The sequence below is a fragment of the Carcharhinus amblyrhynchos genome, chromosome 2 (genome assembly GCF_965287045.1).
Source record: "Carcharhinus amblyrhynchos chromosome 2, sCarAmb.v2.hapA, whole genome shotgun sequence".
NCBI lineage: Eukaryota > Metazoa > Chordata > Chondrichthyes > Carcharhiniformes > Carcharhinidae > Carcharhinus > Carcharhinus amblyrhynchos.
Window position 1 is genome coordinate 42,434,955 of NC_137325.1, and position 23,430 is coordinate 42,458,384.

A 23,430-nucleotide genomic window follows, 5' to 3' on the forward strand; every position below is an offset into this window, starting at 1 on the left:
ACCCCAACTTCTAATTTCAGACTGTAATTTATTCCCCATTTTGTTTTCTTCCACTTTCCAGATTTTGATTTTGTTTTGTTTTGTGACTTGTTTTTCTTTCTTTGCTTTATTCTGCCATTCACACTGCCTCTAGATACACATTTTTTCTTTACTTGCTCCATTGCCACTCCCTTTTGTTTTGTACCTTCAATCATTTGACATTTAAATCCTCCTGTCTTCCATCCTATCAATGATCTTTTGTTCTTTGTCCACCCTTCTCCCTTTCAATTGCTTAAATCCTCTAACATTTCTAACTTTTCCCAGTTCTTATGAAAGATCATTGATTGGAGATGTAATTTGAGGTAAAAGGTCACCATCCATATCCTTCCCAACCACAACACACTCTCTTGGGTCACTACATGAGTGGGCTTTTAGTAAAATTCACGTCACTGTAATGAAGCCTGCCACTGGAAAGGTGAAGAGTCCTTGGTGTGCTGTAGTACAGGAAAAGGTGACAAGAGGTCTCAGAGTATCACACTAAAGACCAAACAAGGAACATCTTTCTCCTTAGGGTCTTGGATGGCATGAAAGACTTCAGTGAGTAAGCTTCTGGGGCTGCCTGGAGGGAGATAGGTCATGGCAATGCCCTTTACTTTCACTGCTTTCACCTCTACTTTCCAGAGACCTATGGCCATATGTCCATATGACAAATGTATGATAACTAAGGCAGGAAGGAAGTATGGTTTGCTGGGGAAAGAAGACGTAGGAAATCCCAATTGAAACAATGAGGAGGTGGTGGGCCACACCACTGAAATTTTCTGACATTCTCCATTTGTAATCCCACCTCATTTTGAACAGATCAAGGAAGAGCAATCTCCCAATATTCTTGCTTGCCTGTGAAAAGGAATGTTACCTTGATTATAAAACTTTCGGCAAACTTTGTGACATGATGATTGCAAGACATTCTTTTGCCAAGGAAACTTCACTGAGGCCTATGGTTGTTCTCCTTTCCCATGATAAAGAGGCTACTAATGTCCAACAGAAGTTTCTGATTTGCTCTCTCTTGCACGATCAAATCCTATCCATTTTTCCTATAGGTTATTTGTCAAAAATTAGCAAGTATTTGGGGCCATTTTTTACATCTCATTAATTTCTCCAAATTAGCTACTGAAAGGTATCCCTTTCAGCTGTGTGGTAATAGTGTTGCTTGTAATCCTATCAGAGTACTGAGAATGGGACCCCTTTTACTTTGAGGAACTTTGGAGTAAATTGCCAACTTTTTGTTTTTAAAGATTGAGGTCCTGCTGGGAGTACAAAGGTTGAAGGCCATTGTAATGTCAGCAAAAAATACTTGCAATCCAAATAAAGTACAAAGATCTGCAAAGTTGATTTTACTGTACAATGTCATGCACCAGCCCCAAATGTAGACTGAAAATATCCAATTTTGTGCCAAATTAGCTGTATTTTTGTGCAATGGGTCAAGACCAACTTGTTAATGGAATGGAACTAATTTCAAGGAGAATTAAGAGAGGGGTTTATACTCCTCAGTTTAGGCACCATTCAAGCCCAGGTGTCAGGTGAGGTGAACATGCTAATCCAGTACATTAACCTGTTCCTCCCTCACCAACAGCACAACAAAGGGGTCACTTCTAGCAGATCAGAGTACGTGTACAGTCAATAAGCTCTTAGTATTTTAGGATCATTACATTTCCCTTTATTAATTTAAAATGTGAAATAAAAACATGGAAATGCAATATTATTCAGAATTTTCCACGTTATAACAAACAGAAAGTGACAGCATCTATCCACATCAGGATTAAACATTATGATGGGATATCAAATAAAACTTAACGGGTGCTCCGTTTAAAGGAAAATTGAAAAATGGGTGGCAAGTGGTTTACTGAATATTTCCGTTTTATGAGCCTGTGATGGATTTAAGTAATAATATGAAATCTGATCAATTCCTCCAGCAACTTAAAATGTTTCAATATATTTATTTTATGTCTCTGGACACTGGTTTCTGTGGGAGATTTGGTAATCAAAAATGTGCACATCATAGATGAAAAAAGAAAAATATTTTCATTAACATGACATTCAGTCATAACAGAGTAATAATTTTACAATGTGAAAATGAACTAAATATTTGAATTGAAGAGCAGAAATGAAGCAATTTAAATTTGAGTCTTTACAATCTATGGTCTGTTCTGTTTCACTGTTGAACATCCTGTCAGAAGAGGGCTGGATTGGTATGTTCTATAATACATCTTTTGCAATGGCGTTTCACAAACCGCAGTGCCTCAACAGAGATGTCACAGTCCTGCACATTCAACATCTGAAGCTCAAAGCAGTTGGCAGCAACAATTTTTAAACCACGGCCAGTGATGCTCTCGCATGACTTTAGACTCAGTCGCTTCAGGTTGTAACAGTTCAATGCTAAAAACTCCATGCCTGCATCAGAAACTAATGGACACTTCCCAATATCTAGGGACTTCAGTTTTGTGCAATTTTTGGCAAGGTACTCAATCCCATGATCGGTTATTCCTTCGCAACCCCGAGCATTCAGATAGCGCAGTTTGCTGCAATACTTGGCAATGTAGCGGATACCCACGTCTGTGATCCGGCCACAGTGAGCAATGCTGAGATACTTCAGGTTTGCTTCCAATTTTGCCACCTCTCTCATCCCAAAATCACTTACTGCACGGCAGTCACTAACACTCAGTTCTTTGATTGTTGTGCAATAAAGCATCAGGTAACGGAGGCCCTCATCTGTGACACGTATACACCTGCGTAGGTAGAGATGGGTCAGCTGGGTGCAGTGAGCTGCTATCGTATGCAAACCCTCATCTTCAAGTACAAAGCAATCTGTCATGTTCAGGTAGCGTATGGAGATTTGTTTTCCATGAAGTGGAGAGAGTTTGATGGAAGCTTCCCTTGTCAGACTAATGCAGGTTATCTTGGAACAACCTAGATAAGAAATTGAAAATGGTGTTTTAAACTATTAACATGTAGGACTCATTAAAATAACTACATGGAAACTTCAAACACAAAAACAGTCTATTCAGTCCATTTTGTCTATTGCATCTCTCCCACATACTATCCTACATGAACTTGAGGACATCCAAAACTCTGCTGCCTGTAGCATAAGTCACAGGAAGTCTCGGTCCACTACCACCCCATGCTTGCTGACCTATGTGGCCTCCCAGTCAATCAATATTATGATTTTAAAATTCTCCATGTTTTCTCTCCATGACCTTGCCCCATGCAACTCTATAATTTTCTCTAAACTGTCAATCCTCCAAGATATTTGCATTCCTCTAATTCTGGCTTCTCCTGTATTCCCAATTATTAATACTTCACTATCAATGATTGTGCCTTTAATTGTTCACACCCCCAAGCTCTGGAATTCTCTTCCTATACCTCTCTGCCTCGCTTTCTCATTTTAAAACACTTCTTAAAAACCACAGGTTGTATTTTATTGGCTACCTGTGGGCAAGTAAATGGGCAGACAGACCCATGACTTGGGATGCTGTGCCATCAGCAGTGTACTTGCTGTTGGTCCACCTGTTCTGTCTGTGCCCAACTAAGTGCCTCATTGTGCTGCCGCTCAGATATTACAGGCAATAGGAGAGGTCTGCACCCAAAGGGTAGCCAGTATGTTCAATCCAGTGGGCTGCTGGCCACTGAAAGGGAGGAGCCTTTTTTCCTGGCCTGCTGTGTCAGAGGACCCCCTTTGACAGTTTTGCTTCACACATCTACCCCGCCCCCTGCCATGTCTAACATGCCCTATACCTCTCGTCACCAGGGCCTGTCAACTTAGCCTCAGTGGATCCTGACTTAATTGAATGTCTGGGCTCATTGTTGAATGAGGCCAGACACTGTAGGCCTTAAAGGCCTACCAGCACAGGTCAACATTTCTGTTTGGTGCTGCAGGTTCACAGAACTGCTGGCATCCAATTGGTTGGCAGATTAGAATACATAGAAACCCTACAGTGCAGAAGGCGGCCATTTGGCCCACTGAGCCTGCACCAACAATAATCCCACCTAGACTCTATTCCCCCAACCTCATGCATTTACCCTAGCTAGTTCCCCCTGACACTAAGGGGCAATTTAGCATGGCCAATCCACCTAACCGGCACATCTTTGGAGTATGGAAGGAAACCCAAGCAGACATGGGGAGAACATGCAAACTCCACACAGACAGGGACCTGAGGCAGCAGTGCTAATCACTGTGCTACTGTGTCACCCTATGCAGTTCTGAGGTTGGATGTCCTTCTCGAAATGGTTGGAAGCTCCCCTCGCCTCATTAACGGAAGTTGTTTCAATCAAAAAATTAAACTAGGGCAAGGTGGCTAAGTGGAGGTGGGCATACCCTGAAACTTACACTTGGATGTGAGGAGTCAACTCTCTCCACAAAATCCAGCCTTACCTCTGACCAAGCCTCTGATCATCTGGTCTCACGTTCCTTTTGTGACGCAGCGGCACTTTGTTTTACAATGCTTCTGTGAAGTGTCTTGTGGCATTTCATAATATCAAAAACACTATATAAGTCACTGTTGAAGAGAAGCAATCTGTCCACGACAGGGGTCTTATCCGCTTTGAGTTATTTAATATTTCTCCTCTATTTTAAATGCAGTAATATCATTTTGAATCTCATCTTCCAGTGTAATGTCAACCTGATCTGTCCTCCTGCTAAACACTGAAATTATTGAATCTTTCTACAATGGGTGGAGATTAGGAATAACAAACAGCAGAATATACTGATTGGTGCAGTTTATAGGTCCTGAACAGTAGTTGTGGACAGGAAAAAACAAATTAGTAAACATACAGCAAGCAAATTAGGCCACTCAAATATTTTTTGTCATTTGTCTGATTGTGACCTGAATCTTAGTTTCCTGCCTACTCCCAATACCTTTCAATTCCTTTCTTAGTCAAGAATCTATTGAACTCAGCCACTAATATATTCAATGACCCAGCCTCCACTGCTCCCCAGGCAAGAAATTGCAACAGACCCTCAGATAAAGCAAATTCTCATCTTTATCTCTGATAGGAGACCCATTATTTCTAAACCATGTCCCCTACTAGTTCTAGTTTCTTTCAGCAATGGAAACATCCTTTCAGCATCTATTCTGTCATCCCTCAAGATCTTATATGTTTCAATAAGATCACATCTCATTCTACATTTCAATTGTCCAACATAACACTACAACTACATCCCAGACATCAGTTGAGTGAACCTTCTCTGCTCTGTTTTTAATGCCACTGTATCCTTAAAGAAGAATAGAAGAGTACTCCAGATGTTGTTACCCAAAGCCCTGTACAAACATAGTAAAACTTGCTTACTTTTATATTCCATCTTCCTTATAATAAATGCCAAAGATTCTACTTGCCTCCCAAATCACTTGCTGCACCTGTTTTTTTGTGATTCATGTATCCGACACCTGGGTCTTCTGTACAGAATTCTGAATTCCCTCTCCATTTAAATAATATGTTACTTTATTCTTATTCCTGCTTAGGTGGACAAATTCACGCTTTCCCACACGATAAACCATATGCCAAATTTTTCTCCTTCACTTAATCTATCCATATTCCTTTGAGATTTGGTATAATTTGGCCAGAACTTCTGATTTTTTGACTAATTGTCAACTTAGGCTGGAAAAGTGGTGTGTGGTCCAGCGCCTCCATACCAACTTTTCCTGCTTTTGTTTTGGTCAAAAGAAATACTGGAGGCAGGTCATATGATGTGAATTGATGTGGCGGGCTGTCAATGACATTGAAAAAATAAACATAAAAAGAAACGCTCCCCCCATGGACGTGGGAATCACATTCTCTTCTCCTGGCCCCATGCACACGTTCCACAGAACCACTGAATCCCTACACTAACGAAGGAGGCCATTCGGTCCATTGAGCATGCACCAAAACTCCGAAAGAGCACCATACCAGGTCCAACTCCTGCTATATTCCCAAAACCACATGCATTTACCATGGCTAGTCCACCTAATCTACACATAATTTTGGACCCTGAGGGGCAATTTAGCTTGGTGAATTCAAGGAACAAAACGGCACAGGAAACAAGCCCTTTGGCCCTCCAAGCCTGCGCTGCTCATGCTTCCAACTAGACTATTCATTTGTATCCCTCCATTCCCAGACTGTTCATGTGGCTATACAGATAAGTCTTAAACAATCCCAGCATGTCCACCTCTACCACCTTGCTTAGCAGTGCATTCCAGGCCTCCACCACCCTCTGTGTAAAATACATCCCTCTGACATCTGTGTTAAACCTTGTCCCCCTCACCTTGAACCACTGATCCCTTGTGTTTGTCACTTCCAACCTGGGAAAAAGTTTCCCATTGTTCACTCTATCTATGCCCTTCATAATTTTATACACCTCTATCAGGTTGCCCCTCATCCTCCGTCTTTCCAGAGAGAACAACCCAAGTCTACCCAATCTCTCCTCATAGCTAAGATCCTCCATACTAGGCAACACCCTGGTAAACCTTCTCTGCACTCTCTCCAAAGCCTCCATGTCCTTCTGGTAGTGAGGTGACCAGAACTGGACCAGAAGCAGTATTCCAAATGTGGCCTAACCAACGTTCTATATAGCTGCAACATCATGTGCCAACTTTTATACTCTATGCCCCATCCTCTAAAGGCAAGCATGCCATATCACTTCTTCATATGGAAGAATTCACCCAATGTGCACATCTTTAGTCTGTTGGAGGAAACTGGAGCAGCTGGAGGAAACCCACACAGACACTTGAGAATGTGCAAACTCTACTCAGACCCAAGGCCGGAATTGACCCTGATTCCCTGGCACTGTAAAGCAGCAATGCTAGCCCTAGTGCATTTCAGATTCTCACCATCCTCTGAGTGATTTTTTTTTGTCAAATCTCCTCTGAATCTCCTGCCCCTCACCCTAAAACTATGCCCCCTCGTGATTAATCCTTGGATCAGTGGGTACTGCTGCTTCCTATCCACTATGCCCATATCCTTCATTATCTTATATACCTCAAGCATGTTCTCCCCTTAGCCTTCTCTGAAGTTCCCAGAACTGATCCCTCAGCTTGCCAACCTAAAGAAGACCCATTTATCCATACTCTGTTTCCTGTTAGTAAATCAATTCTTCATCCATGGTAATATGTTACTCCCTACACCATGACCTTTTGTTTTTTTGGTATCTTGTGAAATGCATTTTGGAAAATCCATAGGTTCTCCTTTTGCCGTGTTGGTTCTTGCTTCCACAAAGAGCATGCTAATAAATACAAACACAAGTTCCCTTCCCCAAAACAATGTTGGCACTGCCAAATTTCAAGGTGATTTTCCTGCTGCTCTGATTTAACCTCCTTGACGATAGTTTCCAGCATTTTCCCTATGACCGATATTAGGCTAACTGACCTGTAGCTTCCAGCTTTCTCTCTCACTCCTTTCTTAATATGGAAGTGACATTCACTATCTTCCAAACTGATGGAACCTTTCTGGAAACTAGGAATTTTTGGCTAATTAAAACCAATGCATCTATTACCTCAGTTGCTGTCCTTTTCCAAACCTAGGATGAAGTCATTAGGACCTGGAGAGTTGTTTGAATTTTAGTTTTAGCCTTTAATACTAATTATTTTCTTAGCACCCTTTCCCTGGTGGTTGTAGTTATTTTAAGTTCTTTCACCTCTTGATTTACAATTATTTCTTGGAAGTCGTTTGGGTCTTCAACAGTAAACAGTAAGAAGTCTCACAACACCAGGTTAAAATCCAACAGTTCATTTCAGAGTGCTGCTCCTTCATCAGTTGAGTGGAGAGGTAGGTTTCACACTCCATTCACTTAATGAAGGAGCAGCGCTCTGAAAGCTCATGATTCCAAATAAACCTGTTGGACTTTAAACTGGTGGTGTGAGAATTCTTACTGTGCCCACCCCTGTCCAATGCTGGCATCTCCATATCTTCAACAGTGAAGACAGATGGCTGGAACTTTCTAGCCATTCAGATGGGATCTTCTGGTGCTGCCAATGGCAAATTCCCATCATGGGTTTTATGATGGTGAGAGGTGTATTAAAGGGAAACCCTGCGCATAATGGCAGAATGTGAAGATTCTGCCACTGACCAATGGTGGTCTTCTCTTTCCACTGCAAAATCCTGCCTAATATCTGTCCAATGCACCTGCCATTTCCTTATTTCCCAATATTATTTCTCCAAAGTTAATCTCCAGATGAGAAATGCATACATTAGTTGTTGCTTTCCTTTTTAAGTACCTGTAGAAGATATTACTATCTGTTTATATTTCTAGCTAGCTTTCTCACATACTCTAATTTTTATTTCATTATTTTAAAAATCATTCTTTGCTGGTTTTTAATTTTATATGTAGTCTGGAATATTTTCATGAACTTCTTGAACAGTATCTTTTCTAACCAACTAGGTATTTTAGATCTTCTATTGTGTAATGAGGCAAACATAGAGGATAAGACCCTCTGGCAAAAGGTGATTATAACATCAATTGAATTCCATATTAAATTTGAGAGCAACATACCAAACAAGAAACTTCACATTAAACAAATCCAATCATATAGGTATGAGAGGAGAAATGGCTAAGGTTGATTGAGTAAATAGGCCAATAGGAATGGCGAACAGTGAAAACATTTAAGGAAACAATTCAAAATGATGAGCAAGAAAGCATTCTATTAAAAAACAAAATTCAGCAAGGAAGAGCCATTTGTGACTTACTAAGGAAGGGCACAACACCAGGTTAAAATCCAACAGGGTTTATTTGGAATCATAGACTTTCAGAGTGCTGCTCCTTCATCAGGTGAGTGACTCACCTGACGAAGGAGCAGCGCTCCTAAAATTCATGATTAAAGTTAAAGTTTATTTATTTGTCACAAGCAAGGCTTACATTAACATTGCAATGGATTTACTAAGAAATTCCCCTAAATATGAGATTCCAAATAAACCTGATGGACTTTAACCTGATGTTGTAAGACCATCCCAGTCCAACATTGGCATCTCCACATCATTACTAAGGTAGTTAAGGATAATACTGGATTACAAAAAGAGGCTAATAATATTGCAATGAATAATATTAAGCCAGGAATCATAGAGTCATAGAGATATACAGCATGAAAACAGACCCTCTGGCCTGTTTCCCGAAACTGAACTAATCCCATTTGCATGCATTTGGCCTACATCCTTCTAAACCTTTCCTTTCCATTTACTTGTCCAAATGTCTTTTAAATATTGTAGTTATACCTGTCTCTATCACCTCCTCTGGCAGCTCATTCCATATATGCACCAACTTGTGTGTGAAAAAGTCGCCCCCAGATTTCTTTTAAATCTTTCCCCTTTCACCTTAAATTGATGCCCTCTAGTTTTGAACTCCCCAGCCCAGGAGAAAAAACCTTGGCTATTCATTTTTTCCATGTACCTCATGATTGAGATTGGGAGTTTTATAAAAAAGTAAAGGAATGTACAATTGTAATTCCTGACATACACCTCAGTTTGGGAATTGCCCATGTGACTTCAGGCTGCCATGGGAGTGAAACCTAAACAGAAACCCACTGAGTTGGGTGCCAGTTGTAGCACCTTTCACAGAATATTACAACTGTTGCAGAGATGCAGGCAGGAGAAGAATCAAAATTCTCCCAGAAACAGGCCTTTGCTGTGCTGTCAGAAATGATGGGATGCAGATGTAAAGTTCTCAATCGAGTAAACAAAACCAATAGAACATTTCAGAGGACAATTTGGAAATTCTAGATTATCAGGGCTATTATGACCTGAGGAAGAGGGGGTTTTGACTATCACCTAGTTGGTGACAACGATATCTGGGAAACTCAGGTAGAGTGGAAAGATTGTTGAAGGGCACTGGAAATTTTAACCTGCCTTAGTCGGCAGAGGTGAACATCAGCTGGAGAGCAGGAACCTTGTGACTGTGTCTTTAATATCACATATCTACAAGAGGCATGGCATAGAGGAAAATAATTTCATAAAATATACCTTGGTTGTGCTAATTAATGTGAAACTCCTTTTTTCTTTAATTTGATGTCAGTTATTTGGTAATTACTGTTTGAACTATGTTGATTTTCGTTTGTTTCTTCAGTTACAGTCTTAAAAAGTGAAACCTTGTCCATCATTATTGAAGTTGAGGGGGTTCCTTTCTTTCAAAAAGTTATTGCTCTCAGGGGGATCTTGAAAAAAAAATTAGCAAGCCCAGTCATGGCCCCTTTTCGCCTTTTAAATTACCCAAAGAACAAAGAACAATACAGCACAGGAACAGGCCCTTCTACCCTCTAAGCCTGTGCCGCTCATGCACCCAACTAGACCATTCGTTTGTATCCCTCTATTCCCAGTCTGTTCATGTGGCTACCTAGATAAGTCTTAAATGATCCCAGCATGTTCACCTCAACCACCTTGCTTGGCAGTGCATTTCAAGCACCCACAACCCTCTGTGTAAAATACGTCCCCCTTCGTTCCACATCTGTGTTGAACCGTGCCCCCTCACCTTGAACTTGTGACCCCTTGTGTTCGTCACCTCCAACCTGGGAAAAAGTTTCCACTGTTCACCCTATTTATGCCCTTCATAATTTTATACATCTCTATTAGGTCGCCCCTCATCCTCCGTCTTTCCAGGGAGAACAACCCCAGTTCACCCAATCTCTCCTCACAGCTACAACCCTCCATATCAGGCAACATCCTGGTAAACCTTTTCTGCACTCTCTCCAAAGCCTCCACATCCTTCTGATAGTGTGGTGAACAGAACTGGACGCAGTATTCCAAATGTGGCCTAACCAACGTTCTATATAGCTGCAACATCATATGCCAACTTTTATACTCTATGCCCTGTCCTATAAAGGCAAGCATGCCATATGCCTTCTTCACCACCCTCTCCACCTGTGCTGCCACCTTTAAGGATCTGTGGACTTGCACAGTCAGGTCCCTCTGTGTGTCTATACTCCTGATGGTTCTGCCATTTATTGTATAGCTCCCCCCTACATTAGATCTACTGAAATGCATCACTTCGCATTTATCTGGATTAAATTCCATCTGCCATTTCTCTACCCAATTTTCCAGCCTATCTATATCCTGCTGTATTCTCTGACAATGTTCATCATTATCCGCAACTCAGCCATCTTTGTGTCGTCCTCAAACTTACTGATCACACCAGCTACATCTTCTTCCAAATCATATATGTATATCACAAACAGCAGAGGTCCCAGTACAGAGCCCTGCTGAACACTTCTAGTCACAGACCTCCAACCAGAAAAAGACTGCTCCACTGCTACCCTCTGTCTTCTATGATCAAGCCAGTTCTCCACCCATCTAGCTAGCTCACCTTTTATCCAGTGAGATTTAACCTTTTGCACCAGCCTGCCATGAGGGACCTTGTCAAACACTTTACTAAAATCCATACAGACGACATCCATGGTCCTTCCCTCGTCAATTGTTTTTGTCACCTCCTCAAAAAACTCAACCAAACTTGTGAGGCATGACCTCCCTTGTACAAAACCATGTTGTCCATCGCTAATGAGATTATTCAGTTCTAAATGTGCACATATCCTATCTCTAAGAATCTTCTCCAACAATTTCCCTACCACGGATGTTAAGCTCACCGGCCTATAATTACCCGGGTTATCCTTGCTACCCTTCTTAAATAACGGGACTACATTTGCTATCCTCCAATCCTCTGGGACCTCACTTGTGTTGAGACAAAGATTTCTGTTAGAGGCCCAGCAATTTCATCTCTTGTCTCCCTGAGCAGTCTAGGATAGATGCCATCAGGCCCTGGGGATTTGTCTGTCTTAATGTTTCCTAAAAAATATAACACTTCCTCCCTTGTAATTGAGATTTTTTCTAACGGGTCAACACATCCCTCTGAGACACTAGCAGTCAACATGTCCCTACATGTCCCTCTCCTTTGTGAATACTGATGCCAAGTATTCATTTAGGATCTCACCTACTTCGTTGGGTTCTAAGCATAATTCCCCTCCTTTGTCCCTGAGAGGTCCGACTCTTTTTCTGACAACCCTCTTGTTCCTAACATATGTATAAAATGCCTTAGGATTCTCCTTAATCCTGTCTGCCAAGGACATTTTGTGTCCCCTTTTTGCCCTTCTAATTCCCTGTTTGAGTTCTACTTCCTCAGTATTCTTCCAATGCGCCATCTGTTTTTAGCTGTCTGGACCTTACATAAGCCTCTTTTTTCTTTTTGATTAGACCCATAATTTCACTGGTTATCCATGGCTCTTGAATCCTACCTTTCCTATCCTTTTTTTATAGGCACATACCTGTCCTGCAGCCCTATCAACTGCTCCTTAAAAGACTCCCACATGCCAGATGTGGATTTACCCTCGAACAGCCTCTCCCAATCAACAGCCACCAAATCCTGCCTAATCTGGCTGTAGTTAGCCTTCCCCCAATTCAGCACCTTACCCATAGGACAACACTCATCTTTTTCCATTACTATCCTAAAGTTTACAGAATTGTGGTCACTATTTGCCACATGTTCCCCTACTGAAACTTTGACAACCTCTCCGGGCTCATCCCCCAGTACTAGGTCCAGTGTAGCCCTCTCTCTAGTTGGACTATCAACATATTGTTCCAAAGAACATTTTATAAATTCCTCCCTGTCCAGACCCCCAGCCCTAAGCGATTTCCAGACTATACTAGGGAAATTAAAGTCTCCCACTATAACAACCCTATTTTTTCTGCACCTGTCCAGAATCTCCTTACATAGCCGTTCCTCCACTTCCCATGGGCTGTTGGGAGGCCTGTAGTATATATACCCCCAGCATAGTGACTGCACCCTTCCTGTTTCTGAGCTCCACAGTGACTCGTTACATGACTCTTCCAAATTGTCCACCCTCTGTTTATCCATCCATCTGTTTGCGGCTCCCACCTCCTATACAAATTTGCCTTCTGGCCAATTAGTAGCTAACATTTTGAATATTGCATTGTGTCACTGATGCTGACAAGGTGAGGGCTTGGGACCCAGAATACAGGTGGCCAAGGTGATTAAGAAGGCATATGGCATGCTTGCCCCTATCAAACAGGGCACTGAGTATAAGAATTAGGAAATCATGTTGCAGCTATATAAAACTTTGGTTAGGCTGCATTTGCAGTATTGTGTGCAGTTCTGGTCACCACATTATCTGAAGGATACAGAAGCTTTGGAGAGAATACAAAGAAGGTTCACCAGGATGTTGCCTGGTCTCAAGGGCGTTGGCTATGAGCAGAGATTGAATAAACTAAGATTGTTTTCACTAGAAAGACAAGAGGCTGAGGGGGGACCTGATAGAGGTCTACAAAATTATGAGGCATAGATAGGGTGGATAGTCAGAGGCTTTTTCCAAGAGTGGAAGCGTTAATTACAAGGGGGCACAGGTTCAAAGTGAGAGGGGGAAAGTTAAAGGGAGATGTGCGGGGGAAATTTTTCACACAGAGAGTAGTGAGTGCCTGGAATGCATTACCAGAAGATGTGGTGGAAGCAAACACATTAGCAACATTTCAGAGGCATCTGGATGGGTACATGAATAGTGAGGGAATAGAGAGATACAGACCAAGTAAGAGCAGAAGGTTTTTTTAAGTTTAATTAGGGCATCACGATCGGCACAGGCTTGAAGGGCTGAAGGACCTGTTCCTATGCTGTACTGTTCTTTGCTGATTGTTCAGAAATTTTCTGGATATTTGATTCCTGAGCCTAGAATGAAAATTTGACCCAAAGATTCTGAACTTCATTTTTTTTCCTATTTAATGATCTGTTAGCATTTTATTTGGTATAATAATTTTAAAAATAGCTGATGGGTTGATTTTCCAAGCCAGCATCCAAGGAACTCTTAACGTCCTAGGGCAATATGAAGGGAATAAAATTACCTGCGCCTGAATGTGAATTCCCACGGGCTGATCTCATGACTTGAGCAGAATTGTCAATGACATGATCCATAGGGAACTGATCTGTCAGAAGTGCCATTGTTTGGGATTCCTCCACATGTTGCAGAGTTTTTATTCCACAGCATGCTGTGGACATAAGTGATTACTTTCTCATCTGGAGGCCCAGTTTGATTGACAGCTGGGCCTTCAGTCAAACAGGCAACTGGCCCTGACTACAGCGGCAGCAACATCAATGAATTGATTTGATCAGTGATGTGATGAGGAAGGATGCTTGATTGTTTTGGGGAATAGTGGAGGGATTGGCTGATTCTGGGTGTTGCAGGAAGCTAGGGAGAAGGTCGGAGCCTCAGGAGAAGGCCTGGAGATGGATGGTGAGGTGGGAGGGCAGCTCAGGAAACCCAGCTGACAACAGTAAATGTCCAAAAGCTGAATGATAATGAGATTTTTTTTCACATTTAAAGCTCTAGCCTGCCCACCTTCCAGCGTCAGTTAAAGCTGGAATTAGGAAAATTGGAGGCAACTTTGAGTTAGGAAGCAGGTTTTCTAACTTTAAACTCCAATCCAACTCCAGCCCACCCATTCTCTGCCGTCAAACGATCCCCTTCCCTCCAGTTGTTTCTATTTACTCTATTTTGGTTAATTGGCAACACCTATTGGAAAGTAGGACTGTGTCATATTTGTGATGCCTGCCCATACACTATGTTTTAGCAGTGCCATGCTATGATTTATTAGCAGGAACATTTTTGGGGTAATTTTGTCATTGATTTATATTTACTCAACCTCTCCAAGTACCTGCCTAACCCAAGATGAAATGTGTCTTGTTGCAATAGTGAGCTGGATAGATGGATCATATTTACCCAACTGATGCACAGAGTTTGACAGACATTTTTATTTCTGCCTTGTAGCTAAGAGCCAAATATGCAGGTACTTGGATTATTGCCAACTTGGGTCAAGGATCTGCACTTACTGTACCATTACCTGAAACATCCAAGTACTCCAGGTTAGGACACCGGGAAACAACATCATAGAGTGCTTCATTGGAGATGTTGTAACATCCTGGCACTTCTAGCTGCCGTAGCTCTGGACAGCACTGAGCAATGGTGTAGAGACCCCTATCAGTAAGCCGCCTGCAGCCTTGAACAATGACTGTTTCCAACATAAGGCATACATTAGGTGTATCCTGACACAATCTTCGGGTAAGTACTCGCAGAGCTCTGTCCACGTTCACTGTTTCGCCAGTCAGACGAATAGTCCTCCACAATCGTGCGTCCCAGCATAAGTTGTACCAGCGCCGGCACACTCTTGCACAACGGCAGAGCTGGTTGGTAGGGAGGTGTGAAAACATCTGGATCAAGGTTTGGTCTGGTAGCCTGTCAATCGGAGTCTGTTCTTTCTGTAGCCTCGATGCTGGCCTGATGGCACATTGCGGTATAAGGAACAAAGGCTGGGAGTGGATCATAGCGATGGTCTCCCCTGTGACTGAAGAGGATGAAGTGGAGGATCCTTGGCCATTTTGAAAAGATTGCACATTCTGAGGACAGATAAATGCAGGGCTTGGTGTGCTCAATGTCCGCATACTCAAGTCTGAATCTGGAATACATACAGAACATCTCTATTAGTGAACAATAATGTTGGAATTACAACTAATATGCAGCACAAAAACAAGATATTTATTCCCAACAAGTCAATGCTGGTGTTTGTGCTGCACACAAGCTTCGTCTCATGCTATTTCATCTAACCCTATCAGCGTAGCTTCTTAGAAAACACTACCCTTGTTGGAATGTAACCAGTAGCAACTTTGTATTGGATGTAATGTGACCAATGGTAACAACTGTGGGTCAGCTAATCCAGTAAACCATGGAACCAATTACAGAATGATGTAATAGTCAGCTGACCAGCTGACTCACTCTAAATAAGAACCTGTTTGGAACTGTGGAGCACTTGGAGTGGCCCAGGATGAGCTCCCAAGTTTGGAGTAATGAAGTTTCTTTATTAAACGCTTTCTTTGATTTATAAGTTGGAGTAAGTTTTGTTATATTTTCATTATCTTCATTTGAAGAGTTCTTTCTGAAGAAACATTAGTAGAAGAAGAAAACCCATCGTAACTTGGTGTTTGTTTTTGAAGAAGTGCTACAACCATATCAGAAGGCAGAAGTAAGCTGACATCGTTTGATTGTTCCCCCAGTCTTTTCAGATGCCGAACCATATCGGCAATGGAAGGCAAAGGTGGAAGTGTGGACCTTAGTCACCACAATACCAAAAAAAAAGCAAGGTATGAATTAGCTTTGTCACTTCCAATTAGGAGCAAGATAAGAAACAAAGTATTTTCTGATTGGACAGCAGATGCTCAAAATAGAGAAGAAGAGCTTCAGATTCTGCTACAATACTTAGATAAGTTTTACCAAGAAGACGAGTTCTTGGAGAATTATGAAGGATGGGTGATTAGGAGACAAGATACCCAGTCCAGGAACAGTATATCATGGATTTAGATAGGGACCATAACAGGCTAATGAAATTTAATTTGGAGATTCCAGATGCAGTACTGGCCTTTAGGTTGTTGGGCTGTGCATGTCTGTCACATATGGACACTCTTTTAGTAATGACTGGAATACAATTAAGAGGAACAGAGCCCCTCTTTGATCAAATGGCAGCATCATTAAAAAAACTTTTCGGGAACCAATCCTTCCCCGCCACCTTGTTCAATACAGACTGGAATGCCATAACACCTAGAACGGAGGAGTCAATGGTAACTCAATCTCATGGTAGGCCAAATGGTACACAAAGACCCTTAAACAGAGGCAGTTACATTAATTACAGACATAGTGTTGAAAATGGTTATAACTGATTTGAAAATAAGGAAGGAAGACGTACATGGGAAACTAATAAAAGATGTTTAAATCAAAGGAATGCTAGAGAGATTGTGAATCGTTGTTTCCAATGTAACTCCCCGTACCACTACATTGTAAACTGTCTGAAAAGAAGAAATCATGTCTTTATTCTATGTCACATGAAACCACATGTGACACAGAATACCTGAAAACCGACAATGATGGGATAAGGACCAGGAAAGCATTGTTTTGGTGGCAGATAAGTTGAGTTACATAATTAGTGTCCTGATGATAACTGTGGTGTTTTAGATAGTGGATGTACATCCACTGTCTGCAGCCAAGATTCGCTAAATTGTTATTTAGGATCCCTTGATCATAAAGACCAAACAAAAGTAAAAGAACATGACAGTTCCACCTGTTTTGGAGATGACAACACTGTAGCCTCCTCTAAAAGGGTGATGCTTCCCTGTAGGATTGTGAGAATCAGTTTATTTATAAATACAGATGTAGTTTCCAGTGATATACCTCTGTTGTTAAGCAGCCTCTGATAAAGAAAGCTCGTGACCATCGATTTGAAACAGGATAAAGCTGGAGTATTTGGGATAATAATGCACACTGCAGCAGAGAGCCGATTCAGCAATGGCCTCTGTGAAAAGAATCACGCAGTTATAGATGACACGTTGCATAAAATTTTGACGGCTCAACTAGGCTGTAAATTGCAGGTTGCATTAGCATGGCCAGTACGTGTGAAAAATTCATTAGAAATAGTGGGGGGTTATAGCCCATACCATTTAGCTACCTCACCCTCGATTCCATGAGATTTAACCTTATGCAAAAACCTACCATACAATACCTTGTCAAAGGCCTTGCCAAAGTCCACGTAGACAACATCATCTGCACTGCCCTCATTTACCTTCTTGGTTACCCCTTCAAAAAACTCGATCAAATTTGTGGGACATGATTTTCCACTCAAAGCCATGCTGGCTGTCCCTAATCAGATCTTGTGTCTCTAAATGCCTCTAAATCCTGTCTCTCAAAATATCATACAACAACTTACCCACCATGAGTCCAAAAGAAGAAAATGTAATCGATGAAGCTGCACCGACCTCCTCAGAAGACAAACATGGGACACGGCGGACAAATTAATCTTCGTTGTCCAGTACTTCCCCGGAGCGGAGAAGCTACCACATCTTCTCCGGAGCCTTCAACATGTCATTGGTGAAGACGATCATCTCATCAAAGCCCCACTCCCACTTCTTGCCTTCAAACAACCGCACAACCTCAAATGGACCATTGTCTGCAGCAAACTACCCAGCCTTCAGGAGAACAGTGACCATGACACAACACAATCCTTCCACAGCAACCTCTGCATGATGTACCGGATCATTGACACAGATGCCATCATCTCACAGGTACACAGTACATACTCTTGCAACTCGGCCAACATTGTCTACCTGATACGCTGCAGGGTGTCCCGAGGCATGGTACATTGGGGAGACCATGCAGACACTACAACAACAGATGAATGAACTCTGCTTGACGATCACCAGGCAACAGTGTTCTCTCCCTGTTGGGGAACACTTCAGCGCTCATGGGCATTCGGCTTCTGATCTTCAGATAAGTGTCCTCCAATGCGGCCTTCACAACACACGACAACTCAAAGTCGCTGAGCAGAGACTGATAGTCAAGTTCCACATGCATGAAGACAGACTCAACAAGGATCTGGGGTACATGTCACACTATCTGTAACCCCCATGACTTGCCTAATCTTGCAAAATCTCACTAACTGTCCTGGCTGGAGACAATACACATCTCTCCACTCACATCGTCTGTACCTGTAAGACTTGATTAACTGTAAAGACTTGTATTCCAACCATTATTTTGGAAACTGAGTTTGTGTTTTTATATGCCCTGTTTGTGAACAGAACGCCCACTTACCTGACAAAGGAGCTGTGCTCCGAAAGCTAGTGACTTTTGCTACCAGGTAAACCTGTTGGACTTTAACCTGGTGTTGTGAGACCTCTTACTGTGTTTACTCCAGCAATGCCAGCATCTCCACATCATGACCTCTCCAGTGGCCAGAGAGGATTTGAATATTAGCACCAGAGCCCCTACAATCTCTTCCTCTCTTGCCTCACACAGCAGCCCACTTACCTAATTTCTCCTTTTTGGATTAAATAATCACATATTGGATATGTATTTGATATGTTTCATATCTGCACTTGTGCTTTGTTCAGATAAATAGTAGCAGATTTATCACTAGTGCAAGCGTGATCTTACACGTGCAGTAAGTGTTGTTTATTTCCTGTGCTGTTCATTCATGCTGTGGTACAAAACAAGCAAGTGCACCCAAGGACAGAACATGAATTTATAATAATGACAACACCAGGTGTCCAGGAAGGCAAAATAATCTACCATGATGAACATGAGCAACTTCAACAACTGACACATAATAATATTAATCTACCAACCATATATCCATTGTATTAATTGCTATCCAAGCCCCTGGGGTTATGAGTGCTTGCTAATTATATTTGGCTACTGGATCCAAACACTATAAGGAGGAAAATCCCATTCCCAAAGTGAATGCAACATTTGTTGGTAACTCACTGGCTCAACACTCAGAGATTTCTAGAATCAGTCCACAGCTTACATATTCATGACACAAGCTTTCAGCTTATTATTGGACCTGGAACTGGGAACTCACCAGAAGGAATTGAGAAATTGAAAGCGTTATTAGCCATTAAAAGACAAAAGTTAAAATGGAAAACATACAACAATAATAGCAGCTTCAGCGGGATTATCCAGCCATTTCAGCCAGTGAGATCTTCCAGTTCCGATGATGGAAACCCCCACTCCCTGCCACGAGTTCCCTGGAAGAGGAAGGCATGAACAATGGGAAATTCTGTTGACAGTGGTGGAACTGCAAGGTCCTGCTGCCAGCCAATTCACAGCAGCATTACAAAATAAAATATGACACTAAGCCACATGAAGAGATAATAGCTAAGATGTCCATAAGCTTGGCCAAAGTGGTAAGTTTTAAGGGGTGCCTTAAAGAAGGAGGTGAAAGGGTACAGGAAAGAAATTCTAGAGCTTGTGGCCTAGGCAGCTGAAAGCATAGCCACCAATAATGGAATGATTAAAATTGGTGGCCAGAATTAGAGGAGTGCATCTAGAGGAAATTTAAGAAACTAGGAAGAAGGGGAGAGGCCAAGTTTTAAAAACAAGAATGGAAATATTAAAATCAAGACCATTGCTTGAGTGGGATGATTGGTGATTGGGACTTTTTGGGAATTAAGATGGTCAGTGGAGTTTTTGATTACCTCAAGCCTGCTGTTCCATGCAATACAAACAAGGCTGATCACACCTTGGCCTCCTCTCCACCTTTTTGCCCATGCCCCATAACCTTTCATCCTGTTACTAATTAAAAACCTACCCTTCTCCTTAAATTTGGTTAGTGATCTGGTGTCCACTGCAATCTTGGGTAGAGAATTCCACAGGTTTACAAGCCTGAGTGAAGTAATTCCTCCTTATTTCTGTTTTAAATATGCCACCCCTTAGCCTAAAGCTCTGGCCTCTCATTACAGAAGGTTCAACAAGGGGAAACATCCACCCTACATCTACCCTATCAGTCCCCTTTCACATGTTTTTTTTTAAACCTCGATTAGGTCTCCTTTCAGTCTTCTAAACTGCTTAATCTCATTTCATAAGACAAGGGTGGTGAGGGATTGGAATGCCCTGCCTGCTGCAGTTGTAAATGCGCCTAGTTTGGGGGCGTTTAAGAGATCCGTGGATAGGTTTATGGATGGAAAGGGATTGGTTTAGGTCAGAGGGTCATTGCTTTTTAACTGGTCGGCGCAACATCGTGGGCCGAAGGGCCTGTTCTGCACTGTAATGTTCTATGTTCTTTGTCCCAGAAATCAATCTAGTGAACTTACTCTAAACCATCTCTAATGAATTTACATATTTCCTCAAGTAAGGGGAACAAAACTATGCACAATACTTCAGATGGGGTCTTGCTAATGCCTATAAAGTTGAAACAGCACTTCCCTACTTTTATACTCCATTCCATGAGCAATGAATGCCAAAATTTCATTTGCCTTTCTTATTACATGCTGCACCTACTTTCTGCAATTCACACAGACACAAAGATGAGTGGAAAAGCAAATTGTGCGGAGGGTGTGGAAAGTCTGCAGAGGGATCTGGATAGGCTGTGCAAGTGGGCGAGGACCTGGCAGATGGAGTACAATGTTAGCAAGTGTGAGGTTATACACTTTGGCAGAAATAATAGTAGGAGGGATTACTATTTAAAGGGAGAAAAGCTGCAGTATGCTACGGTGCAGAGGGACCTGGGCGTCCTTGTGCTTGAGTCGCAAAAACCCAGTCTGCAGGTGCAGCAGGTGATCAAGAAGGTGAATGGGATACTGGCCTTTATAGCGAGGGGGATAGAATATAAAAGCAGGGAGGTCTTGCTGCAACTGTACAGGGCACTGGTGAGGCCGCAGCTGGAGTACTGTGTGCAGTTTTGGTCGCCGCACTTGCGCAAGGATATTTTGGCCTTGGAGGGAGTGCAGAGGAGGTTCACTAGGCTGATACCGGAGATGAGGGGGTTAGACTACGAAGAGAGGCTAAATAGACTGGGTCTGTATGCGTTGGAGTTTAGAAGGATGAGGGGGGATCTTATAGAGACGTATAAGATAATGAAAGGGATGGATAGGGTAGAGGTAGAGAGATTCTTCCCGCTCAGAAAGGACAGCAGGACTAGAGGGCACAGCCTCAAGATAAGGGGGGCGCGGGGGGGCAGTTTAGAACAGAGTTGAGGAGGAACTTCTTCACTCAAAGGGTGGTGAATCTCTGGAATTCTCTGCCCGTTGAAGTGGTGGAGGCTACCTCGCTAAATATATTTAAGTCACGGGTAGATAGGTTTTTGACAGACAAGGGAATTAAGGGTTATGGGGAGAAAGCGGGAAAGTGGAACTGATCCACTTCAGATCAGCCATGATCTTATTGAATGGCGGGGCAGGCTCGAGGGGCTAGATGGCCTACTCCTGCTCCTATTTCTTTTGTTCTTATGTTCTTATGCACTAGGACACCCCGATCCCCCTACACTGAAACATTTTGAAGTTTCTCTTCATTTAAATTTTGGAAACATTGAAAACTTTCCTTATCTCCTTGTAGCTGACCTTTGGTGTTTCTTTAAGGACAATTGGTTAGGCAACACTAAAGTGTTGGAAGGATCTGAAGGCTTTGGGAATGTGCAGATGAGTATGATTTCAGGTATGGGGGATTACCGCTATATGGAGAAACTGCAGTTGTTTTACTTAATCCTGGGAAGGCTAAAAGGTTTAGTAGAGATGTGATCTTACTAATTCACTCACAGTATCTGAGCGTCACTGACTAGGCTAGAAGTTATTGTGCATCCCTAATTGCCCTTGAAAAGATGGTTGTGAGCTGTCTTCTTGAACTACCATCACATGTGTTGTGGGAACACACAGTGTGGTCAGGAAGAGAGTTCCAGGGATTTGATGCAGCAACAGTGAAGGAATGGCAGTAAAGTTCCAAATCAGGGTGATGTGTAGCTTAAAGCAGAACTTGCAGTTAGTGCTGTTCCCAAGCATCTGCTGCCCTTGTCCTTCTAGGTGGTAGAGATCACAGGTTTGGAAGTGCTGTCGAGGGAGTCTTAGTGAGTTGCTGCACTGTATCTTGTAAATGGTACACATTGCTGCTGCTGTGTGTTGGTGATTGAGACAGTGAATGTTAAAGGTGATGGATGGGATGCCAATCAAGTGGACTGCTTTGTCGTGCATGGTGCTGAGCTTCTTGGAGCTGCACTCAACTAAGCAAGTGGATGGTACTCCATCACACTTTTAACTTGTGCCATGTTGGTAGTCTTTGGGGAGTTGACAGGTGAGTTACCCTCCGTAGAATTCCTGGCCTCTGACTTGCATTTGTAGCCTCAGTATTTATATGGCTGGTCCTGTTCAGTTTCTGGTCAATGGTAACTCCCAGGATGTTAACAAAAACAGATTCAGCCATGGTCATGCCATTGAATCTCATGGGGAGATGGTTAGATTCTCTCTTGTTGAAGATGGTCTTAAAGGGATTAGATGGAAGAAATAAAGAGAAAATATTTCCAACTGGGCAGCAAGGTGGCACAGTGGTTAGCATTGCTGCCTCATAGCACCAGGGACATGGGTTCAATTCCAGCCTCAGGTCACTGTCTATGTGGAGTTTGCACATTTTCTCCATGTCTGCGTGGGTTTTTTCTGGGTGCTCCGGTTTTCTCACACAGTCCGAAGATATGCGGGTAAGTTGATTGGCCATGATAAAATTGTTCCTTAGTGTCAGGGGGATTAGCAGGATGTTACGAGAATAGGGCCTGAATGGGATTGTTGTCAATGCAAGCTCGATGGACTGAATAGCTTCCTTCTGCATTGTAAGGATTCTACAATTCTCTGATTGCTGAAGTGGTGAAATTCATAGGGCACAGGCGGGATTTTACGGCCTCGCTCGTCGTGAAACATCCTGCCCGAAGTCAATGGACATTTCCATGTTCTGCCCCACGCCCGCTCTGCTTCCCATTGGGGTGGGGCGGTAAAGTTCCAACCCACAGTTTTAATATGATAGGCAAATGTACCAGAGATTAAATTTTGGAATGGTTAGTACTTGTGCTGCTAATCCCCCAACACTAAGGCACAATTTTATCATGGCCAATCAAATTACCTGAATATCTTCGGACTGTGGGGGGAGTACCCAG

The 23,430-nt window shown here is 42.4% G+C and overlaps 1 protein-coding gene across 1 annotated transcript in view; it reads right to left on the bottom strand.

Moving 5' to 3' along the window:
• Window positions 1-1,716: 1,716 nt before the first annotated feature.
• fbxl7 (F-box and leucine-rich repeat protein 7) overlaps window positions 1,717-23,430 on the bottom strand; it is a 327,425-nt gene continuing 305,711 nt past the window's right edge. The window contains exons 3-4 of the mRNA XM_080215959.1: window positions 14,824-15,435; window positions 1,717-2,943 (exon numbers count right to left, since the gene is read on the bottom strand). Coding sequence (XP_080072085.1) covers window positions 2,207-2,943; window positions 14,824-15,435 — 1,349 coding nt within the window. The 3' untranslated portion in view covers window positions 1,717-2,206. The remainder of the gene's footprint in view (window positions 2,944-14,823; window positions 15,436-23,430) is intronic.